Source organism: Mustela nigripes, chromosome 9 (genome assembly GCF_022355385.1).
Source record: "Mustela nigripes isolate SB6536 chromosome 9, MUSNIG.SB6536, whole genome shotgun sequence".
Classification (NCBI taxonomy): Eukaryota; Metazoa; Chordata; class Mammalia; order Carnivora; family Mustelidae; genus Mustela; species Mustela nigripes.
The window spans coordinates 34,050,869-34,075,350 of record NC_081565.1 but is presented as its reverse complement, the minus strand read 5'-3'; the positions used below and the strand labels follow the sequence as shown (position 1 = coordinate 34,075,350).

Genomic DNA, 24,482 nt, shown 5'->3' with positions numbered 1-24,482 from the left:
TTAATTATATAGAGTTAATTATATAGAGATTTAATCTCTAAAGCACTTATCACTCAGATATGTTTCTTTTGTGTGTGTATGTGTGTGTTGTTTTGTTTGTTTTCCCCTCCTAAAATATCAGTTCCTGACAGCAGGAACCCAAAGGCAGCAGTTTCACAGATTCTGTTTTGTTCATTGCTGTATCCCCAGCTCCTGCATACAGTGTGTGCTCAATGAATGTCTGATGAATGAAGGACATATGGGTGCAGTCAGAGGGATTGCACTGGACTGGACCGGTCTCTCATGCCCCAGGTATGCCTATGCTCTGTGCGGAGCCTATGGTCATGTACTACATAGACCTGATCCTGGTCATAGAGAATTTGCTGCCTTACAGAAGAGGAGACTGACCTTACACAGACCACAAATAAAGTAAGATGTCCTACAGAGCATGCCTGCTGGGTACAGTGAGTGTGTGCGCAACGGGAGGGCAGGGCAGGCTTCCTCGAGGAAGGGACATGTAGGCTGAGACCTGAAGGAGTTAGCCCGGCAGCGGGGAAAAGGGGCTGGGGCTCCAGAGCAGGCACAAGTCCATAGAAAAGACAAGAAGAAGGGTTCGGTCTGTGTGTCCTAAGTGTTTCTGACAGTGTTATGTGAGCCATCCAGGGAGATCTGTAAGCAGTGGGCCTGACAAAGAGCAGACAGATACCCCCTCTCTGGGACAAGTGGGGCCAGTGCATGGGGCCAGCGTCCCAGAGTGCTCGTTCACTAGCCAGAGGCAGCGGCCAGTCTGTCAAGGGGAAGGACTGGCTGGCAGCAAGGTCAGGGATGTTGGCTTGGCTGTTGGTTGCTCAGCTGGCTACAGCTCTAGGCAGTTCCCACTCCTACCTGTGATGAGGCCTTTGCCGTTCTCATTCACTGCTATGCCAGCTGCACGGCCCTTGAAAATGTGGTTCCCACTAAAATGGAAGAAGAAGAAGAGAGTAAGGCCAGATCGATGTCATGTGTCAAAGCCAATGCCTGCCCAAGGGGACTTCTCTCTCTTTTTTATTAAAGGTTTTATTTATTTGATTGACAGAGAGAGAGCACAAGTAGGCAGAGTGGCAGGCAGAGGGAGAGGGAGAAGCAGGCTCCCGCTGAGCAGAGAGCGTAATGCGGGACTTGATCCCACTGGGATCATGATCTGAGCCGAAGGCAGAGGCTTAACTGACTGAGCCACCCAGGCAACCCTAAGGTGACTTCTTTCTTTTGTGGCTTTCCCCAGATGACTCAAGTCCACAGGGGCATAAAGTATTTTCTCAAGTCCTAAAAGCCAGGCATTTAAAAAATTGTCAGTTATCCTAGAGACAACCTGATCCAGAACTAAAGCTACAACTAGGCGATACAAGCACAATGATATTCACGTTTCTGTGGCCTCTCCTGACTATCACTCACATTTAAACACCAGTTGAAACACAGGTCATTGTGGTGCACAGGCGACAAGTCGTGGTAGTGTCATCAAAAATTCCTAGGAGACTGTGTTAAGCTTCTCTGGGCATGATTTGTGTCCAAAGCCTGAATCTGTTCTCTGCGTATAGAGACCCTACCATCTTCTGTTTGTATCCAACAGCTACTCGTGACCTTTCCCGTTACCTTAACCATCACCTCTATGCACCAAATGACAACATAAAATGATGACATGCCTTAAAAGAAGAAAAGCAGGATTTAAAAAAATGGGGTTTTAAGAATACTGGACAATGTGCGAAAATAAAAAAATAAAAAAGAATGTGTAACCAACATGAAACCTCATGGGCTGGCTCCACATGAGGAAGATACAGGAAAACACGCTCCTGTTCAGAGAATCGCAGAGCCATGGAAAGGCCTTGTGAATGAAAAACCCGAGCATCTGAAGGACATGCACTGCTTCCCAGTCTCTGCAACTTGAGTTTCCTATTAAAACAAGGCCGGTCACACCCAGACATCAGCACAGTTGGGTTATCCTTGGAGAACACACATTTGCTCTGTTATTTTTACTGACAGGAATGCTGTGACCTCTTTTCTTCCTGGAAGGGTACCTGCCTCCTGTCTTGGGAGGCAACCCTCCCAACTCCTGTCATGTGGCTGGATTTCGGTCCAAGAATTCACCTGGCTCTTTAGAGCCTGATACAGGGCCTGGCACCCCACAGAACTTCATGGAGCAGGATTTAGCTAAGCTTTCCATTTCTGAGGGCAGAATCCAAATGGTTTATGTCCTTGGGAAAAATACCCAGCAAATTATGTTGATGCTGGGTAAGCCAAATGTCAACTGCCCACACCATGCATTTGAGTTGAACAAGTGAAATCCTCTGTTAAAAACATCGCCATTTTTGCCCTTAGATCTGGAGTGTACTTTGATCTGGTTACAATTCAATCAGCAGATGGTTACTGTGGGCTTCTGGAATTCATAGTCAGAGACTGTCCCAAAGGGTAGGGCATGCCTCATCCATATTTCTGCAAGCTGTGCCTTAGAAGCAAATGCATGGGCGGTGGGTTCTCACTATTCACTTTAACTCTCACTTACCTTTAGAAAGACCCCATGGCCACTTGGAGAAACAGGTATGTGTGTGTACACAGGGAGGACAAAATAAAGATAAAAGAGGTATCAGAAAACGTTTAGGAAAAGGGGACAGATGATTGTTCTAAGAACCAAGGATGGGATATTTACTGAGGATGAGCCCTACTGAGCCCTGAGCTTCCTTGCAGCCAAAGCAAAAAGAGAAACATAAGAGGTAACACAACTCTCGCAGGCAAAGAAACTCCTGTGGTTTGCCTTATCCAGGCCACTTCAGGGATCTCAAACTTGATTCTTACCCTCCCCCAGACCCCCACCTTCTATCACAAAAAAACAAACGTATTCTCTCAAAAAGATTCTGTCATTGTTGCTGTTATTTTTTTTAAAAGATCTCATTTTTACTTTTAAGTGTTCTCTATACCCAGGGTGGGGCTGGAGCTCACAGCTGTAAGACTGAGATCACACTCTCCCACCATCCTGCCAGCCAGGCGCCCCTCACACAGATTCTGTCTGAAAAACCAGGACACCAATCTGACTGTAACCAGTCCTTACTCAAAATTCTTCAACTGTTACCAGCACCCACAAGGTCAAGTCCAAACTCCCCAGATTGGTGTAGGGATGCTATAACAAATTACCACAAATGCAGTGTCTTAAAACAACACTGATTCATTACCTTCTTGTTTAGGAGGTCAGAAGTCCAAAATGGGTCCTACAGGGCTAAATCAAGGTGTCAGCAGATGTGTGTTCCTTTTGGAAGGTCTAGGGAAATCCATTTCTCGTCTTTCCCAGCTTTCTTGGCCTCAAGCCTCATCCCTCTGACTTCTGCTTCTGTTGTCCCACCTCCTCCTCCCAGCTCATTCTCCTGCTTCCCTCTAAGGATCCTGAGGATTACTCTGGGCCCACCTGGATAATCCATGATACGCTCCTGATTTCAAGGTCCTTGATGAACACATTTGCAACCTCTCTTTTACCACGTAAGAGCACATGTTCACAGGCTCCACGGATCAGGAAATGGATGATCTGGAAAGCCATTATGCTGCATATCCTACTCAATATCTGAGGTTCTGTGTTCCAGGAGGAGCCTGTTTTGTAGGCTGATCTACTCACCCCCCCCGCCCCCGCATCTTGTGGAAGACACACATTTGTTCCCATTTTTCCAGGACACACGCTAAATTTCACTGCCGCTGGGCCCAGAATACCATCTTCCTGGCCACAAAATCCGACTTACCCACAGCTCAGTGTCAGCTCCCCTCATGCCCTTCCCCGACTCGCCTAGCTGGAATTGTGTCGGGTTCCTCTGGTACTTACACGAAGGCCTAGTGAAGCACCCATTTTGGTGAGTCTCCCCTCCTGGTTATTCGTATGTTTGTCTTCAGCATGAGACTAAATTCTATGGAGCAGAGACTGTTCTTAGACACTACGTCACTGTCCCCTTACATAGAGAGTAAACACTTAAATGTGTGTTAAAGGAATAACAACGGACAAACACATACACCTACACATGCAAAGATGGGAAAAGGGCTCTGGGACCACTAACTGTTTTTAGAAGCTGCTTTAACAGTGGTGAAAATAGCTGCCTAACAGTACTAGGACTGGTCCAAAAAATAATGGAATGTCAAAACAATGGAATGTTCTGAAACTTTCTAAAACTGATGGAGCCCACACAACAATATGGAAGAATGCATATGGAATAATCAAGGGAAAAAAACCCACTTCAGAATATATTTGCTGCACACCTGAGCCAGTTATTTTCCTAAAGCAAGACCTAACACGTCGTGTCAGACGTGTTCTCAAGCCACAGTGGACGGTTAGCTAAGCCCTGAATCTGGTCTCATTGCTTGTGTGGTTTACTTTAGTAGGAATGTCCACTCCCCACTTCCGTGACGGTCCATGTGCTACCCAGATGTCAGAGTCCAACTCTCATGCACTCCTGGAAACGAGGCCAACCCACACCCCCAGGTAGAAGGATTCCCTTGATAGCATCTGTCACAGTCTGCCGCATGCGAGAGCTGGGATGGCAGCTCCCTGGTGCCGGCGGTGCCCCTGCCCCTCGCACCTACAGCTCGCCCCGCTGGTCAGTCACAGCATGCTTCTGTGCTGAGGCCGGATCTTAACAAAACATCCTAGGTGGCCACTTTCAACCCAACAGACTTGTCAGTCTGAAAGCTCAAACCTTTATGCCATCTCTATCTTAGAGTTATGTCTGGTCCCACGTGTCCCCCATGCTAGAGTAAGCTGCGGGGGAGGGGGACACCTTCGTTACCATTATCAGAGGTGCTCAGTAATGTCTGCTGAATGGAATGGCTACACCATGAACTGGAAGGGAACGCAAATGAAAGCACTTGCGTTACTACAGTGGGATGAGGGTGGGGTCTGGTCTTCGCTTGTTCTCCTAGACAGCCATATTCATAAACAGAAATGTTTTCAAATGGAGGAAAGCCAGGGAGCAGGAAAGAGAGAGACAGGAGAGGAAAGAAGGGACCACGGGTGAGGATGGCCCAGGTACAGCACACATACCTCACGACTGGATTTCCATGGTACAGGATATAAATGCCAGCCTCCTTATTTGAAAAGATTTGATTGTTCCGGATGATACCTTTCCCATTGCCGAGGACGACAATGCCAGAACGAAGGCCGTGGTGGATCTGGTTACACTGCAAGGGAACACGAGACAGCAGAGAAGACAGATCAGACAAGTCGGCAAGAAGCTGAGTGCCCAAGCGCCGCCCCTCAGCTGGGCCAGGGTGAACACACACTACAGAGAGGACAGCGCTGCTGAAGACCCCTTGTTAACGTGGGACTAAGTGAACGGACCATGCTGCTGGCCCCTGCACACATGCACAGCTGTAAGGGACAATCTGGACACAGGCGCCTTCACCAACCAGCCCCTTGCTCTGTACCCGCAAAGCATGCCACTGAACGCTGCTGAGCCTCCAGAGCACCCTCCACCAGCATTGCCTCCTCCCATCATCTGGCCAGCCTGGACCACCCCGGGGCCAGGGAGCCCACCTCTCAGGGAAGGGAGCACCCCACTACACGACAATGTTGGCCATGTGTCATCCCAATTGGGCCACCTTCAAGGAAAGGGGAGAGCCATGGCTCCTATGCCTCACTTCCCATTCAGGGAGCCTGTGGAATGGCGCGGCTCTGGGGAGCTCACTGTTCCACGGGGCATGAGATCACAGAGGGTGTATGCACTACAAAGACCCTTAGATTTATTTCAAATATCTCTTTGTACGAATGGGGAAGCAGGCCCGGGGTCACACAGTGTGCAGCAGAGCCAGATATGAGACTTAGCTTCCCAGTTACCTGCTTCTGCACAGGGACAAAATTTTAGATCATAAAAAATGATAACAAAATGCTAATTTACAGCCTAAATACATTCCTGTACTTAAACCAGGAAGTTAGCGGTTTCTCTTCCAAAATGATTTCACAAAAACATAGTTCTAGCTTGCTTGAAAACGTTCCACACCGTAAGCTCTCCTATTCTTACTCACTTTCCAGATTTTCTCCTGAAGGATTTGGCAGACTCAACCCAGGCAACCACTGTCTAACAGAACTCCCTCACAGGGTTGGAAAGCTCGGAGAGGGAAGCGTAAGCAGTGGCATTTCCATCCCCCACACCCTTTCTCTTTCTCCAAGCCAGGGCAGAAACAGAACACCCCCTTCCCTTGGCTAAACCTGCCTGTCCCCTCTGTCCCTAGGAGGCAAGCTCCTCTCATCTCTCTGGCAACAGTGGCAATAATTTCTTCAGCCAAGGCTGTGCATCAGACGCCAGCTGCACAGCAGAAGCGCAGTGAGAGGAGGGGCTGAAAGAGGACACTGGCTAGGCAGGTCTTTAAATATAGTTAGGAATTTCCTTCATCTGCATTTTGCAAGGGCAGTCTGATACAATGGGTCAAGAACATCAGCCCTGAGTCAGACCAACTGTCAGCTCTGTCATTTGTTGTATGATTTGGGGCAACATCCTTAGTCTCTTTGTGCCTCAGTATCTTCATTTGTAAGGTGGGGATAACAGCAATTCTACCACAAGGCGTTGTGAAAAGATTAAGCCATAAATAAGTAAATATATACAAAGTGCTTAGAGCAGTATATGGCAAACAATAAGCACTACGCATAGGGTGGCTATTATTTTTTCAAGCCCATGAGAAGTAGAACACATCTCCTAGTTCCTAGGAAATGTGTCTCTCGGGGAAGCCCAGAGTAGAAAAAGGGGCTGTTCTCTCATATCACTGGCCCCATATTCTACCATCTTAAGTGGCTTTCGCGATGGTGTAAAATCAAACTTACATGACCTCACAGTACCCATGAAACAAAGAATCTTCAGAACTAAGTATCTTAAATGTCCTTCTTATAATGAAAAATGACCTAACTTGGTGCTTGACTTTTGATCCAGATGTCTGGTGGGGCAGATATATCTTTATTTTCATCAAACTCAAAGCCAACCAGAGCCTGTCAGGGCTGAGAATGTGCTCTGTGAAATTTCCCTGTCTACCCAGTCCTGTTTCTTACTGACAAGGAGACTGAAGAGAGGTGACATATTCAAAGCCATTCCTAATACAGAAAGAGCGAGGCACAGTCACAAAGACACGTAGAGAAAAAGGTATGAGCCACTTGAAAAGAGGAAGCAATATAAATTCAAGATAGTGGGGCCCCAGGTGGCTCAGTCAGTTGAGCATCTGCCTTCGGCTCAGGTCATGGTTCCAGAGTCCGGGCATCAGGCTCCCTGCGCTCCCTGCTCAGCGGGGAGTCTGCATCCCCCTCTGACCCTCGCCCCTTTTGCACTCTCTCAAAGTCTTTAAAAATAAATAAGCTCAAGATGGCAACATTTATTTAAATAATTTTAGAAAAGGTTTGAGAACCAAGCACCACTCCGAAAAGAGCATGAAGACAGAGAGGAGTACCAGTATGAGTGGGTTGGACTTTTTCCGGATGTCTACGCCTGCCTCCGCATTGTGGTAAATGTTGTTCCCAGCGATCAAGCCTCCGCCCTCCAAGCGAAGAAAGATGCCTGACGCTCGGCAGCGGTGAATGTCATTCCTGAGCATGACGATCTAAGCAGAAACGAGAAAGTCATTTGTTTTCTTGTCATAGGTTTTTTAAAAAAACCACTTGGGGAACACTTGAGTCCTTTTCTTACCATCTGCTGTTCCGCCCGCAGGCAAGGACTGCCTCTTCCCACCTTGTGTGTTCCCAGGAGCAGAGTGAGCTCTGTGCCCTGCTTAGCTTTGCCCGGCAGGCTCCTTACCAACCACAGAGCTGTGTGCTTGTTTGTTTTTTAGGAAAACCTGGACTGAAGGTTGGCCTGTGCCCTGTATTCACAACTTGCAAGCAGAATAATTGAATGATGGGATGGAAGGGGCCCTCAGAGAAGAAGGGATTTGGTGGTCTTCAAACTCTATGTGGATTGGGGTTACATGAAGATCTCCCCAGTTTCCAAGGGCACAGCTACAATGAATGGAATCAAGTTCCCACATGTGTCTTTGCTGAAACTCACGTGCCTGAGAAAACACCGAGAATAACCTACCTTCTCTTCCACTCTGTAAGACAGAGTCCTACTCTTGTCCACTCTGAATCTTTCTTGGGTGTATGATCCAGGGGTGGAAAAACCACCGATACTCTAAACTACAAGACATTAGGAGTATTGGTATAGGGAGGCCTCCCTTAAATAAAGTACCACAACCCAGCATACAGCTCATTTAAGGGCATGTACTGCCACTTGCATTTCCTTGCCCTATTTAATAAGCATATTAAAAGAATAAACTTGTATTATTTTAAGCAACTGTGTATTCATAGTAAAAATATATCATATTAGGATAAACCATGTGCTACTAACGATAGATTACACTAGAATAAAAGACTGGGAGAGATAAAGTAGAACGGAAGTGTGATTCAAGAGAAGCCTTCTATTTAGGATAGAGAAAGGCGGTAGAGCATTCACTGCTCCCACACTTCCAAGGATAGAATCAGATAATGTACAACAGCACATACTTTCTGGAACCCATCAGAGAACTGAGGTGGCAGGACAACCAACGAGCCTGAAATCCAAGGACCACAGGCCCCTCCTGGGAGACGAGCTGTGAGCCCGTGCTTGCCTTCGCAGATGCAGGTGCCCCAGTAACCAGTAAGAATCCAGCCACGCGTCTTAGCGAACTAGACCAAGTGTGAACTAGAGTGAGGGTGCGGAAACTCTGCGAGTAGGCAGGTCTGTTCACTTCTCCAAGGGGTCTTGCTAGGTGCTCACGGGGAAAGACTGGGGACAGCCTCCCTCATGGTGCAGGCATGGGGAAAACTAGCACAGCCACTGTGGAAAGAGCACTAAGCCCCCCTTGGAGTTTTCTCCCCAAGCTTCCTGCCCAACAAGGCTGAAGCGGCTGGGGGAAGGGCACCAAACCCTGCTACTCTCAAAGAAGGGAAAGAAAACCCCCCACCTCGGCCCTTATCAATAGAGGCCCCTTCACGCTGGGGGTGAGGTAGCTACTTCCAAGACTCACTAGATATAGCACAGCAGTACAGGACAGCAAGCCTACCACTGGCATAGAGCCACAACTGAAAGCAGTCTGCTGCAGGGGGGGCAAGGCCATGGAGGCGGCCCTCTCTGAGGAGCAGAGCAAAGCCTCCTGGCAAACTGGCAGAAGATGAAGAACATGAAGCCTATGGTAGGCGGAGGATAATGAAAGCAAAACATAAACCAGTGCAATCCTCACTAGACTGACCCCAAACCTGGTCCTCTGAAGGCCTGGCAAAAGAAGAGGTATGTTCATCTCCACATATAAGTGCTACTGACTTCAGTCTCTATACAGGACACACAAAACAGCAAGAAAAACACTAGGTTTCTTTTTGGTGCCCGAAGCAACTGGGCTCTTTCTGCCAGTCTTACTCTTAAACCAGAGATGCATGAATTTTTCGTCAAAAATTCTGAATATCAGTTTCTTAGGTGCTTTTCTAGAAACTCACTAGGAATTTATAGGCTGCACAATTCCTGCCAAAAGCCGCTGGAGACAATAGTTTAAAAATGCTACAAGTAAGGCTCTATAACTTTGCATTTCTCCTTTTCGATGACTTCCAACTACCATCTGCTCCCAATTCTGCCTGGCATGGCATTTCCCTCCCCAAAGCTCCAGAACCAGGTAACCAGACAGCATCTCTGCTAGATGCTGGAAATGCCCCAAACTCAGCATCTCTGTCTCCATACCCTAACCTCCTATGTTCCTGCTGTTGCCTCTGCCACACAGGCCAGAAACCTAGGCCTCATGCCTTTGACCACTCCCTCCTAAAACCCTCGTTTCTACCTTTCCAGAATGTCCTGTCCCTTCCTCTCCATCTCTGGACCACAATTTTCCACTGCCTCTCACCGATCTTGCCCCCGGTCTCGTTCTCCTCCATTCCGTCCCCCAGAAAGCTGACAGATAAGCTTTCCAAATACAGATCTGACCACAGATCTCCTCTGCCTAAAACCTGTGGGCTTCCCTTGCCTTCACGGCAGACTCCAGTCTCTGTGGCGAGAAGTCAGTGCTTCAGCTGGCTGACCCTGCTGGCTCCCCGGTCTCCTGCAGCAGCCCTCAGCTCATGCTGCGGCTGCGTGAACGTGTGGTGTCCTTTCCTTCGTCTGGCCTTCAGGCACACCTCCGCTGTCTCACAGCCTCACCTTGCCCAGGCACTGCTCCTCCAGGAAACCCTTCCTTGAGGCTGGGCTCCTACGCCACCCACAGCACCTCTCACACGGGACTGTAATAACGCTTTTAAAAAATAAACAGAAACATCTGTTGAGCACTTGCTCTGTGCCAGAAACACTTTCTGTGACCCCAGTTAATCCCTACCCCTCCTTGAAGGCAGATAGTACCGTTCGTCCGAAGGACACACAGCTAACAAGGGGCAGAGCCAGAATTTGACTTGGAAGCCACACTCCTAGTAACTATGTAAGAGGGAAGACCCTTCTGGGGGCTCAGACCAGATCCTATCATAGTGGTACCTGAGGGCAAAACGGTCACCCGTCCTCTGATCTGACCGTTCTCTTTATTTTCCAAGTAGCACTCCACTGTTCTTTCAGGGCGACACCTCCTCAGACCCTCTTTGGAAGCGGCTGGGCAAACGCAATGAAATGTGACTGCTGTCAGCCATCCCAGCCTCCGGAGATCTGCAAGCCTCCCGTGACATGCGCCCGACGCCCTGGAGCTTACTAGGCGCTTCACCAGTATTACGGCATTGGACCCTCACAATGCCCCAGCGAGAGACGCAAGACTGGGAGGCTTCTTTCCATTTGACAGAAGAGGATGGTGATGCTCGTGGTGAGTCAGTGGAGAGGTAAGACTCAAACCCAGGAGCTAGACCATGCTTTCTTCTAAAAGGCCATGTCTTTCCTTCCAGAAGCCTTTCCTGTGTCGACTGTCCTGCAGCACTCCAAAGAGCCCGCAGGATCATGATGGCACCAGCGGCAGCACGGACCGCTCTCAGCATCAAGTCCCAGTGCCTCTCAAATGGGCTTTCCAGGCCCGGGGCAAGGTGGGTTCTGCTCACCTCCCCTGCCTCATTTTCAACCACTCCTTCATCCTCAGCATACAGCCGCACACCCAGGCCCCAGCACAGAACGTTCTGGCTGTCTGGAATGCCCACACTCCACATCCTCTCGCCCCATGCACACTATTGTCCTCAGCCGTCCTCTACTCATCCTACAAAGCTTGGATACCTCTCTGGGAAGCTTCTCCAGTGCAGATCAAAGCCCGTGATCATGTGCCCCTCAATTTTCTCTCATCCAGGCTCAAGAGTCCTTGTTCCTTCTACGAGGCCTTGGGGACACATTTGAGAAGCATCATGACATAGTGAAAGGAGCTGGAAGACCTGGGTTCTAGTCCCAATTCTGCTACTAACTAGCTATGTGACCCTGACTGAGTCACATTTCCCCTCTGGGCCCGTTTCCTTTTCTGTAAAATGGGAAGAATAGTTTCTGCTCTGTCCAAATCAAAAGACGGTTGGAAGGTAAGAGTGTGTTGTAGAATGAAGAAGACTTAAAAAAATGCAAAACAGGGCGCCTGAGTGGCTCAGTGGGTTAAGCCGCTGCCTTTGGCTCAGGTCATGATCTCGGGGTCCTGGGATCGAGTCCCGCATCAGGTTCTCTGCTCAGCAGGGAGTCTGCTTCCCTCTCTTTCTCTCTGCCTGCCTCTTTGCCTCCTTGTGATCTCTGTCTGTCAAATAAATAAATAAAAAAATAAATAAATAAAATCTTTAAAAAAAAAAAAAATGCGAAACAGCCCCACCAAAGCCTTCCTCTGTATAGCCACAGGAACCTTCTCTCATTAATCAAAATCATATTCCTAGTGACCCAGGACGGCCTCACGGTCTGTAGAGTAAACCTTAGGATGGCACCTTGCTGTTATGTATACACCGCACTGCATAAGTCAGGTTCCGGAAGACGTTCCCTTCCATCTTGGCTCGGCCATAGGAGCAAACGAAGACGCCTCCCTTTCCGTCCCGGAAGAGGCACTTGCGGATGAGGCAGCCCTGCACAGAGCTGGCCAGTGCCATGGCCTCCTTGTCCTTCTGCAGCTCCTGCTGCAGTGAGTTCAGCACGAGGCAGCTGGGCAGCTGAATGGATGCCCCTGGAAGTGGTGGGCCGAGAAAGGAGCCCCCCAGTACAGGGCGTGGGCCCTGTACTTGGTAGGACAGTCTGTATGTGAGCTGGTCCTCGTCCTCATCCTCACCACTAGGACTCAGGCCTCCATCGCTGCTGTCTGGAGTCTGGGCCACCCTCTCCCCATCACTGCCCACCTCTGCCTCCTGTGAGCCAGCCTTGGAGCCTGGCTTTGGGGAGGTAGAAGCTGGGCTGGTCGGGCTTTGGCTGCCCTCAATGACAATGTCACAGGTCCTTGGACTCCAAGCCTGGTCCCTGCTCTCCAGGTCTAGGGACATTAAAGAGTCCGAGTCCTCTGTGGGGAGTATGCTGGGGGAGGACTTGATAAGCCCTACTAGATACTTGTAGGCCCAGTTCTTGTCTGCAGATGGGTGGCCCTCAACAGTCACAGAGTTGTTTTCACTGCCCACAAATTCACAGTTTTCCAGGACACACAGAGGCACATTGTGCAGGAAAACATGGGTGTTTTTGAAGGTGCAAAACTTCACTTGGCAGGTACCTGGGCCATGGACCTGGATGTGCCCATTCTCGAAGTTGCAGTTGTCAAACTGGACATGACCCGAGGTTGTCTGAGGAATAGAAAAGAGAAAGCAGATGAAACAGGGTAAGAACTGTTTTGCTAGTCAGTACTCTGTGCTTTAAGGAGGGTGGAGCCTGGAGAGGCCATTCATCTGGCTGATCCTGTTCTCCTCCTCCCTAAGGGCATGTGTCAGCCCAGGCTTAGGGGTCAGGGACAGGAAGCGGCTCAGAATCAGAGGGAGGAGAATTAGGAGTTGCCTGTTTTTCCCTCCTTCCAATCGCAAAGGGACTGGAAATAGATAAAGGCAGGAAAGTTCACGCTCTGCAACAGGGCCCTTCCTAAAGACCTCAAGTCTCAAGTAAATTCCCCTAATATTCAGTGAGTGTCTAGTGAGAATATAAGCTTTGAGGGGTGAAGATGGGGAGGAGGGAAGAAGCTGAATGCTCAGAGGGATGCTGGGTGAGATGGAGTTAACACGGTAACACAGGAGGTGAACCAGCAGAGCAAGCATCACTCAAGGGAGATCAGGAAGGACAGGAACTGGCTGGAATTGAGCACAACTTTCCTGTGTCCCATGAAGGGTGAGGGAGTCCCGGTTTGGTGTCTTGGTTACATGAAGAAAGTGTGAGATCATGAGGGCCCTCACCAGGTCTCACCTCTTCAGCACAGCTTCCCTTCACCACCCTCTCTCAGCCCTGCAGCACCCCACAGAACACCGGCTGGGCATCTGAAAACTCAGGACAGGGCCAGGAAGAAGCCTGAGAGCTGATAGGAGACAGACCACAAGGAGCTGAGCCCTACCTGGGCTGGGGCAGGCAGGTGTGGAAGCCCACCCACAGGTTCTGGGAAAAAGTCCTGCCTGTGTGGCAATTGGCCCATATGTGTATGGGGGAGGGGCAGAACAAAGGAAGCAGGCTGTGTCCCTAAAGATGGGGACAAGGTGTGCTGCCACAGCCGGGCAGTACTGAGCAGTAGGTAAGACGGGCTCTGGAGTCTGGCTGCACAGGAGAACTCCTAGCTTGGCTTCTTTCAAGTGTGTTACTTCTGACAGGACTTCATCTCTCTGAGGCTGTTTGTATGTAATACGGGGCTTGGCGGCTAACACAGAGTGAGGGAGAGAGCCAGGTGACCAAACATTAGCTACCGGGACCTGGGGTCAGAGACACAAAGAGCAGAGGCTCAGCTGAAGTGGGGAGGTGCTGAATCCCACGCACCACTCAGCCGGGCCCCTTAGCTCCCAAGCCTGGCTGAGAAGCCCAGTTACTCTATATTCCTAAAAAAGAACTGTTTCCAGATTTCACCCTAAATTCCATCAGAAGGATATGAACCATAAAATGAGGGAGTGTTTTCTGATCCCACTGAGTAATCCAGACACATCTGCCCCTGAACCGTTTTTACATTCTCTAGCAGTGAGCACCCTGGAGAGCTTGGCCCAGAACTTACTCATCTCAACCCCTATAAGCTTCCTTATGGCTGACTTAATTTTTTCCTGCTGCAATTTAAATCCATTTTCCTCTTACTGGGTCCTCTTTGTAGATGAACACCAGCTCTCTGGAGATGCAGAGCCATTGCTGGGGTTTTCCTCAGAAGTCCCTGAAAACCGCTGTGAAATCACCCTGGCCTTTGAGTTCTACAGGCAAGGTCATCCTAGCCCCTTGTCCTGTTTTCAGTTAAAAGATGATCATGGACGGAGCACTACTGTATGCCAGGCCCCACCCCCGAGCATCTGCAACTGTGATTCTGAGGGAGAAGGAGAGGCTGAACCAAACATATTCCTCTAAGAGTGAATGTCGTAGGAAAATCAAAGGGTCTTGAATCAAACTCTTCTTCAGGGTCTGCAGACCAGCGCAGGAGTTGTTCATCAGTCCTTCTGAACATTCTAGGCCTAAAAAACAGGCTTTTAAGTTTCCAAGGAACCCAGCATTATGTTAATTTCAAAAGTACTTAGAATTTGAGTTCTAACCTCACTAATTATCCACCTGAGAAAGTTACTTAGCGTCTCTGATCTTTAGTGCCCTGATCAGCAAAATGGGGATACCAAGTGTACTGTCTACCACCACTGTTTGTTGTGGGGAACAATAGAGGTCACAGATGGAAAGTCACCTAGATTATGAGTATAGGCTTGGGTCCTAGTTCTGTCCCTTACTAAGTCTGAGACCCGGGTATGTCACTTAGTTGTGCTGAGCCTCAGTTTGCTCATCTAGAAAACCAGATGGCACGACCCCTCTCTCTCATGCCTGGAAAGCAGACATCAGGCACATGGTAAGTGCACCGTGGTCATATGATGATTACTAACCCGAGAGACCATGTGTTGTGACTGGTAGTCATAGTGGCAATATACTTATTACAACAGGTTAGAAGTCCAGATGCTATAATGTTTCCAGTCAATGTAAAGCTGTAGACTATTCTGCTGGGATCTACACATGTCAATAAATACTTGGCTTTGAATACAGCTATGCTCTGTGTTCCTAGAAGATAAGTGTAGGCTGGTATTTCCTGACCCTCTCCCCAGTCACCCCTGGTAAAATCTGACCTTCCCTAACCTTCCTTCACAGGGTGGGGCCAACGGGCTAAAGGTCACTGGTCCTGCAGAGCCTCCCCTGGCTTTGGCCGTCTCTGGGCACGAAGTGTTCTCTGCTTCCTGTCACCATGTGGCACACTCGAGGACCTGGATTTCCCACCTAGCTACTCCACCCACGGAGCCAGTTTGTCCAGTGTGGAAGGAAAGAAGTACAAAGCAGTTTGGGTCTTGAGTCCTTGGCTTATTTTTTAATACAGTTTTTCCAAAAATAAAGCAGAATGTTGATCATTACTGATCCCTTACCCATTTCTCATCTGGTGCAGAACTCAGAGGAGTGGGTTATAGGAACAATAACAAAACCCTCAATTCCAAAAAAATGGGGTCATAAACCCATGTGAAGAGGCCCAAGTCAGGCCCAGAGAGGCCACCCATCTGGATGCGGGCACCCACCTTAAACATGAAGGGGGAGAACCAGGCCGGCATGAAGACAAGGTTGCACAGGCGTGTGGTGGAGCAGTGCTGATCGATGCTGGCGAGCAGGGCCACCTCTCCCAGCTTGCCATGCCCTATGATCTCCACAGGCACCTTCAGGATGATTTCACCCTGCTCTTCGTACACACCTGGAAACAGCACGATTCGGTCATACAGGCTGGCCATGGCCAAGGCACTGCCCAGGCTGTCAAACTCATGGCCTGGCCCAACGCTCAGGGTACGGCGTTCCCTCCTCCGGCGAAATAGAGAAAAGCAGACGGAGGACTCCAAGTCCAAGGCGTTCTTGGTCCAGGTCTTGGAGGCAAGGTAATGCTGCTTGAAGGCCTCCCTCCAAGACTCAGGCTCCACGTCAGGCTGATTGGGCCAGTTGGGGTGGCGGCATTCGGTGCATCCCAGACACAGCTGCCGCCAGCGGGTGCTGTCGAGACTGAGGATCAGCTCATACCAGGCCCTGCACACCAGGCTGCAGCGGCCCAGGTCGGGCAGGTGCAGGTAGGCTAGGATCATGCGCCACAGCTCCAGGGGGAGGCCACCGGCCTCCATGGTCACCTGGGAGACAGACACAAAACAACGGAGGTTTTTGCTGACCCTGCTTACAGCTCTCTTTCTTATAATATTCCCTGCCTTCTCCTGACCCCAAGGGTATGCAAGGGAAAAAGGCTTAGCCAGTCATAGGACTCCAACCCCTCAAACAGAATTCTCCCCTGGGATTTTTCTAGCTGGAGTGAACAGGGAAGACTCTCTTTTCTCTTGGCCAGACACTCTGTTGGTATGACCCTGACCTGCTGTCAGCCATGTTCCCCACTTGTGGAGAAAACTTTGTGGTACTAGAGCCAAGTAGAAATGAGGACATGAAAGATGAAACGTGAAAAAGAGAAAGAAAAATGTGATCACAAGTGAACACAAATCACAAGATCTGGTGGTACAGATTCCAGATTCCTGAAGCTGCCCTGGAATCTTCAGTTCTTTCTTCAATTCTGAGGTATCTAATGACCTTCTAATAAATACCCTTTTTTGCTTAAGCTGGTTTGATTTGGGTTTCTATAACTCGTCACTAAGATTTTGGACTAATACAGAGGGAACCCACCTTTGGCTGTTACAGTCCTAGAGCTCTGGATTTCCTAGACTCTCAAGGAAGGGATCTCTATTTATTCACACCAATAGGAATAAGAACTGAGCAGTGAATGTCCATCTGTCTGCCTCTCCTGTTACCAGATCAAATAATTTCCACTGTCAATAAAAAAAAAAAAAAAAAAAAAAAAATTCCACTGCCTCCCATGTAAGGCAGCCTTAGGAAAGACTGATGCTGGATCACAGGCTGTGGGTTTTGGTCTTGGCTCTGCTATTAGATACTGATGCAACCCTACTGTCAGCATCTAAACACCTACCCTACTGGCTGCCCAGCCATCTGCCCCCTTGCTCTCTCCCCCTTCCAACCAACAATTCACCCCACATATTTGGAGATGCAGGGCTCCCTGGGCTATGTCTGTAGAATACTATGCCCCAGACCCTTGGCAGCAAATAGCTGGACTCTGGTTGACTCCAAATGGGCCACTGAGGTCTCCAGGGGAATAGGAGTTGCAATTTTAGAATCAAGTCAACTTCTGGGGCACCTGGATGGCTCAATAGTTAAGTGCCTTCAGCTCAGGGCATGATCCCAGAGTCCTGAGATTGAGCCCTGCATCAAGTTCCTTGAAGCAGAGGCCTGCTTCTCTCTCTCCCAATATCCCTGATTGTGTTCCTGCTCCCGCTGTTCCTCTCTCTGTCAAATAAATAAATAAAATCTTAAAAAAAAAGAAAAAAGAATCAGGTTGTCTTCTTTCCTGAATAGAAGAGAATGAATGACTTCTTTTCTAAGCTATAAACTCAGGAAGAGTTGCTAGTGACCATTCTCTCTGCCAGGGTGAGAGTGGGGGTGGGGCAGAAGAAGTTAGTCTACATTGAGAGAAGAATGAATCAGAGACAGTAACAGAGAAAAGGGCAGAAACCAGGGGCATCCCAGTTTCTCTTCAGCACTCCAGGTCATGGCTCCAGCCTCTGCCCAAAACTCAGCTTTAGCTTTGCCTTTTGAATTCCATCAGCTAGCTCCGTATTCTTTTTTTTTTTTTTTTAAAGATTTTATTTATTTATTTGTCAGAGACAGAGGGGGAGAGAGCGAGCGAGTACAGGCAGATAAAGAGGCAGGCAGAGGGAGAAGCAGGCTCCCCGCCGAGCAAGGAGCCCGATGTGGGACTCAATCCCAGGACCCTGTGATCATGACCCGAGCTGAAGGCAGCTGCCTAACCAACCGAGCCACCCAGGTGTCCCTAGCTCCGTATTCTTGTGATAAATTCTTTTTGCTCAAGTTGGCTTCTTTGAATTCCTGTTATTTAAACCTAGCCAAAGCCCCTCTAATTTATGAGTGTCCATTTCCCCACCTAAACACAAGGGGACTGTGTGAGATGACCTAGAGCAACTTCCAAGTATGAAACCCTATAAAGTCTCTAGACAAGTAGGAACTAAACTTGGAAATAGGCAGACTTCACAACAGACTGTAATCAAGTTGTTAACCTCTTAAAGGCCTTGGTTTTCCTCTCCGTTTTATGAACATGATGATCATACCTGTCAGCTATCTAGGCTCAGGAAGGCTGGAAGCACAAATGTGTGACTCTGTCTACAAGAATTCTGAGCTTCATTGTAACAGGTCTGGCTTTAACTGTACAGATTAGTATTAGGGCCTGGGTATGTAGGTTTCTCTATAATGATCACCTAGTAAGACTTTCCAAAGTCCTTGACAGTGCTGAAGAAAAGCCTCGTTCTGGACTGGTAAACATCACAGAACAAAGGCTGGGCTTCTGGTAGCTGTGACTTCCTCACAGGAACACTGCTTTATTCACAGCAGTCTCCATGATACCCGTGTCTCCTGTTCTTCACCTCCTTCTTTAGCCATACCTTTTCAGGCTTTTTCAGAGAAAACTTGTGGGATCGAGCCCCAGATCAGACTCTATGCCCAGCAGGGAGTCTGCTTGAGATTCTCCCTTTCCCTTTGCCCCTCCCCTTCCCCGGGGAGACACAAACTCTCTCTAAAATAAATAAATGAATCTTAAAAAAAGAAAAAAAAAAAAAGAAAACCTAAGAAAATATGCAACCTCAGGATAGGCAAAGATTTCTGAGAACACAAAAGGTACTAATCATAAAAGACAAAAAATAATGAATTGGTCTCTCAAAATTAAAATTTTCTGCTCATCAAAAGATGCCATTAAGAAAATGAAAAGGCATTTGAAAGAATGGGAGTAAATCTTTGCAATGTACATACAAGACAGAGGGCTCATATTCAGAATGTATCAAGAAATCCTACAACTTAGTAATTTAAAAAATCCAACAAAAAATAGGCAAAGGTTTGAACAGAAACCGCCCCCCCCACACACACACACAAACAAGCAGGCAACAAGTTCAAGAGATGTTCAAGATCATTAGTATTCATTACCTGATTTGTATCAAAACCATAACAAGAGGGATGTGTGTCACACTCACTACAATGGCTGAAACAAAGAACACTGAAGGCATCAAAGCATCGAGATGTTCATGAAACACCCAGAATTCTCATACATTGCTGGTAGGAGCATAAAACACCACAATCACTTTAGAAAACTGTTCAGTAGCTTCTTCTGCAATTAAACACACACCTATGCTATGACCCACTCCTAGGTGATTCCACTCCTAGGTGATTCCACTCCTAGGTATTTACCCAAGATAAATGAAAATAGACATCTACACAATGGTTTATATGAGAATGTTTACAGAGGCTTTATTCTTAATAGTAAAACAAACAAAAAATGTGAAACCACCCAAATGTCCATCACCAGAAGAGCGGATAAATAAAGCATGGTGTACACATGCAATGCTACATTATTCGGCAGTAAAAGGGGACGAACTACTGATATATATAACAGACAGCTAAGCCACAACAATAATGTTAAGCAAAAGAAACCAGTTTCAGAAGACAACATATTGTATGATTCCATACAGGTGAAGTTCAAAAAGAGACAAAATCATCTACACTGAGAAAAATGAGAACAGCACTTCAAGGGGTCACATGGAAACTTCGGGAGTGAAGGAAATGTTCACATCTTCACTGCTGTGTTAGTCACACACATGCAAATATCTGAAAAAACTCACTGGACTGCAGGCTTCTGTTCTGTGCATCTTATTGTATGTAAACTGTATCTCAGTTTACAAAATAGTATAGATTATCATCTCTCCAGGCCTGCTCTACATGTCCCAGTTAATGGGACCATCACCTTCCACCTTGCCACCCCAGTCATTAACTAGGGAAACCTCCCTGATTTCTTCTCTGTCTACTTCTCTCCTGCTCTCTCCCAGATATTCTCTCACATTATGTGTTTCCACCTCCTTAAGCACTCTCAAATCAGTCCTTTCCTCTCTCCTTTCTCTGTCACAGAGTTGTTGCTGGCCTCACCGTCTTTGGTTTGGATTCTCAGCCAGTCTCCTCCATCCAATCCACTTCACATCCAGCCACCAAGGGAAGCTTTCTCAAATGTAAATATGGGTACGCCACTTGTCAGCCTAGAATTCCTCAATAGCTCCCCATGGCTTCCAGGATAAAAGCTAGCACAGACGACAGCTATGAGCCGGTCTATTTCTCTAGTTTCATCACTAATCTTCATCCCACCTACCATCACTCTCCCAACAGCACCTTGCTCACAGGGCCTTTCTTCATCCTCTCTCCTTGGACATCAAGTGCCACTTTTGGCCTCCCAGAGCTACCTGAGAATAGTTCTACCACAGCTTGCTTGCTTGCTTGCTTGCTTTCTTTCTTTCTTTCTTTGACAGACAGAGATCACAAGTAGGCAGAGAGGCAGGCAGAGAGAGAGAGAGAGGGAAGCAGGCTTCCTGCGGAGCAGGGAGCCCGATGCGGGGCTCGATCCCAGGACCCTGAGTTCATGACCCGAGCCGAAGGCAGCAGCCCAAACCACTGAGCCACCCAGGCGCCCCTACCACAGCCTTCTTAAAGTGTGAATCAAAAAGAGTACATGGTGATTTGTATAGAGATTGGTTTTATGAGGGAAACATCCTGCTAACCACTACCAAAATCAGAAAACAGAATTTTGTCAGCTACTCTAGCAGCTTCCCCGTGTGCCCCATTCCAGTTCTCCCCACAAAGGTAAACATGCTCCTGATTCCATAGTATCACTTCCTTAGGTCTTTGTGGTTTCACCACCTAAGTATACATCTTTAGTCTCTAGAGTTTTACTTTTGTCCTCAGGTTTTTAGTTCAGTATGTGTTTGGTTCTCATTCCACCCACAGGGTCCCCTTCCATCCCTTTCTTTTCAAGTTGCCTGTTGAAGCTCAACCATCTGACCACTCTCTGTCTTAATTTTGCTGACTGCATGCTTTCTCATGGGGGAGTTCACCTTGTTGCCCTGGCTTCTGTATTCTCTGCACATTGGCAGATGGATCAGAGGCTTGATCAGACTCAGGTGCAATCCCTTTAGCAAGGGTACAAGTGGTATTGCATGTTCTTATCATCAAATGTCCACAAGTCTGGTTGCTCTTTTTTTTGATGTTAGGTGTCCACTGATGCTCAATACCTAGATCCATGAATTCCCTGGAGGTAACAAAATGGTGAGAATTCTAACTGTATCATTTGGTTGATTTCTTTGGTGAAGCAATTATATTAGGAGATGCTTCTCCTCAAATACCATTTGGTTACCCCACTGTACTGTACCCTTAGGAAAGGCCTCTTTCATTTTCCAGGTGTCAAGACAATGAATTGGTTCCATGCATCCATTATTCTTTGAAGGTAACCCAATCTCTGTGTGTTTAAACGATTATGATGAATTCATGGATTTTTTTTTTTTTAAAGATTTTATTTATTTATTTGACAGAGAGAGATCACAAGCAGGCAGAGAGGCAGGCAGAGAGAGAGAGAGAAGGAAGCAGGCTCCCGGCTGAGCAGAGGGCCTGATGCGGGGCTCGATCCCAGGACCCTGGGATCATGACCTGAGCCAAAGGCAGTGGCTTAACCCACTGAGCCACCCAGGCGCCCCTAAGATCTTTTTTAAAAAAGAAAAGAAATGGAAGACAGAGCCTGATGCAGGACTCGATTCCCAAGGACCCTCGGACCATGACCTAAGCCAAAGGCAGCCGCTAAATCAACTGAGCCACCCAGGCATCCCCTGTCTTCCATTTCTAAAACACTGTCACTTCCAAGATGTCACATAAATGGAATCATACAGTACATAATCTCTTGGGACTGGCTTTTTTTTTTTTCGCTCAGCATAGTTCCTTAGAGATTCATTCAAGTTGTGCGCATCACTAGTCCTTTTCTTTATAAAGCTGAGGAGCATTCCATGGTACAGACGTGCCACAGTGTGCATCTGCAGAATCTCGACAAAGGCATTCACACGTGTAACTCCAACCCATATCAAAAATAGGATATTACCATCACCCCAGAAGATTCCCTCATGACTTTTCTGTCAATTCCTACCCCAAATCCCAAAGGGCAAACACTGTTGTGAATTTTCCAGCATACGTTAGTTTTGTTTGTTCCAGAATTTCATATAAATGGAAACATGCAGTACATATTCTTTTGTGCTAAGGCTTCCTTCACTTAGTATTACCTTTCTGAGAGTCATCTATTTTGTTACTTGTATCAGTAGTTCATCCCTTTTTATTGCTGAGCAATTATTTCATTGTATACTATATTGATATATTGCAGGCTTAAAAATCAATTCTCGTACAGACAGAAGACTGAACTGTTTCCAATTTGGGGCTATTATGAATACTGCTGCTAGGAGTATTCTTACACAAATGCTTTGTGCACATATATTTCAATTTCCCTTTGAGTGTGTTCACATCTTCTATTTTTTTTTTAATTGGGTAATCTTTTTACTATTCAATATAGGACTTTCTAATACATCCTTTGCCAAATATATGTTCTGTGAATATTTTCTCTCAGTCTGTAGCTTATCTTTTCATTTTCTTGATGGTGTCTTTTGATGAGAAGTTTTAAATATTGCTGAAGTCTAACTCACCTTTTTCAAATGACTGAGCCCTTTTAACCGAGAAGGTTTTGCTAAATTCCCTTGTTGTGAAGATATTCTCCTATATTTTCTTCTAAACGTGTTGTGATTTAACTTTTATATTTTGATCTATGATCCATCATGATTTAATTTTTGTTATGGTATGAAGTAGTGGTTGAAATTAAGTTATTCCAGCACCATTTGTGGAAAAGAATCTCCTCTCCCCAGTTGGGTTGCTTTGGTGCCTTTGTTCAAAATCGAATGACAGTAGTGTGGGTCTATTTCTGGATGATTTATTCAATTTCATGGATCGATTTGTTAATCCTTATGCTAGCACCAAATTAGCACTACATTTCTGACACTTTTCCTTTCATGAATTGTACTTCTGGTGTCAAGTCTAAGAACTCTACCTCATTCTGGATCCTGAAGACTTTCTCCTATGTTTTTTTCTTAAAGTTTTATAATTTTACATGCAGGTCTGTGACCACATGTTAATGTGGTCATGTTAACTGCGGCCACACAGTTAATTTTTGATTAAGGTGCAAGGCTTAGTTTGAAGTTCATTTTTGGGGGCTTATGGTTGTCCAAAAGTCCCAGCACCATTTGTAGAAAAGCCTATCCTTTCTCCATTGAATTGCTTTTGCACTTTTGTCAAAAATTAGTTGAGTGATAGTACTTGGCAAGATGGTGGAAGAGTAGGAGACCTAAATATTATTAGGTCTCAGGAGTTCAGCTAGATACACCTACAAACTCAATAGGAGATAGAAAAGAAGAGCAGCAATTCTAGGAACAGAAAATCGACCACTTTCTGGAAGGTAGGACGGATGGAGAAGTGATTCCGAGGCAATACATGAGAAGATAGAATGTTGGGGGAAGGGGTAGGCTCCTGGCAAGTGAGAGAGCTGCAAAACACAAAATCGGAGCTTTTCGAAGTGAGGGATGTTGTTCTAGAGGCTAACTAGGGGGGGGAGCCCTCATGGGGACAATGTGGTCTCAGGATCTATGGGGTCACAAAAAGACCAGGGGTGTCTGAGTGTGGCAGAGCTCCCAGGCATTGGAGCAGGGAGGCCGGCTACAGAGACTGAGCCAAGGAGGGTCTCTCGGCTCGGGGTTACCTTAAACCATGATCTGAGGCACAGTCGGGCCACTACTCTTCGAGCAGGGACCCCACAAGTGGCAGATCCAGAGAGACCCCCTCCTTCTCCTCCAGGAGGAGCAACGCGGGAGTGCGTGGGGAATCTGCTAGGTTTGGAGACTCCAAACAGGGCTGTGCACCAGAGATAGAAACGCTTGGTCACAGGCCAGGTGAGCATGGAGTGCAGCCAGAGATCAGGGAAACGGGAGTGACTGACTGCTTTTCTCTGAGGGCACACTGAGGGGTGGGGCCCTGAGCTCTCGGTTCCTGTGTGGGGTGGGAGATTTGGAGGCCGCCATTTTCATTCCTGTCCTCCAAAGCTCTACAGAAAGCATTCAGGAAAAAAGCTCTCGAGAATGAACCCAAGCAGATTACTTAGCCTGGCCCCTGGCAAGGGTGGTGCAATTCTGCCTCCTGCAAAGACATTTGAGAATCATGGGGCAAGAGGACCCTCCCCCAGAAGATTAGCAAGAATATCCACACAAGACCAAGTTCACCAATCAATGAGAACTACGGAACTCCAGAGTTAGGGGAAAGCAACACATAGAATTCATGGCTTTTCCCCCATGATTCTTTAGTCTTTCTTTTCTTTTTTTTTTTTTTTAAAGATTTTATTTATTTATTTGACAGAGAGGGATCACAAGTAGGCAGAGA

The 24,482-nt window shown here is 47.3% G+C and overlaps 1 protein-coding gene across 3 annotated transcripts in view; it reads right to left on the bottom strand.

Moving 5' to 3' along the window:
- FBXO10 (F-box protein 10) overlaps positions 1 to 24,482 on the bottom strand; it is a 68,545-nt gene that overhangs the window by 9,719 nt on the left and 34,344 nt on the right. For all 3 annotated transcript variants that reach the window (XM_059411286.1, XM_059411287.1, XM_059411285.1), the window contains 5 exons: positions 15,626 to 16,216; positions 11,870 to 12,703; positions 7,411 to 7,560; positions 5,024 to 5,160; positions 865 to 935 (listed from right to left, as the gene is read on the bottom strand). In XM_059411286.1, the coding sequence (XP_059267269.1) occupies positions 865 to 935; positions 5,024 to 5,160; positions 7,411 to 7,560; positions 11,870 to 12,703; positions 15,626 to 16,210 (1,777 nt within the window). In that variant the 5' untranslated portion in view covers positions 16,211 to 16,216. The remainder of the gene's footprint in view (positions 1 to 864; positions 936 to 5,023; positions 5,161 to 7,410; positions 7,561 to 11,869; positions 12,704 to 15,625; positions 16,217 to 24,482) is intronic.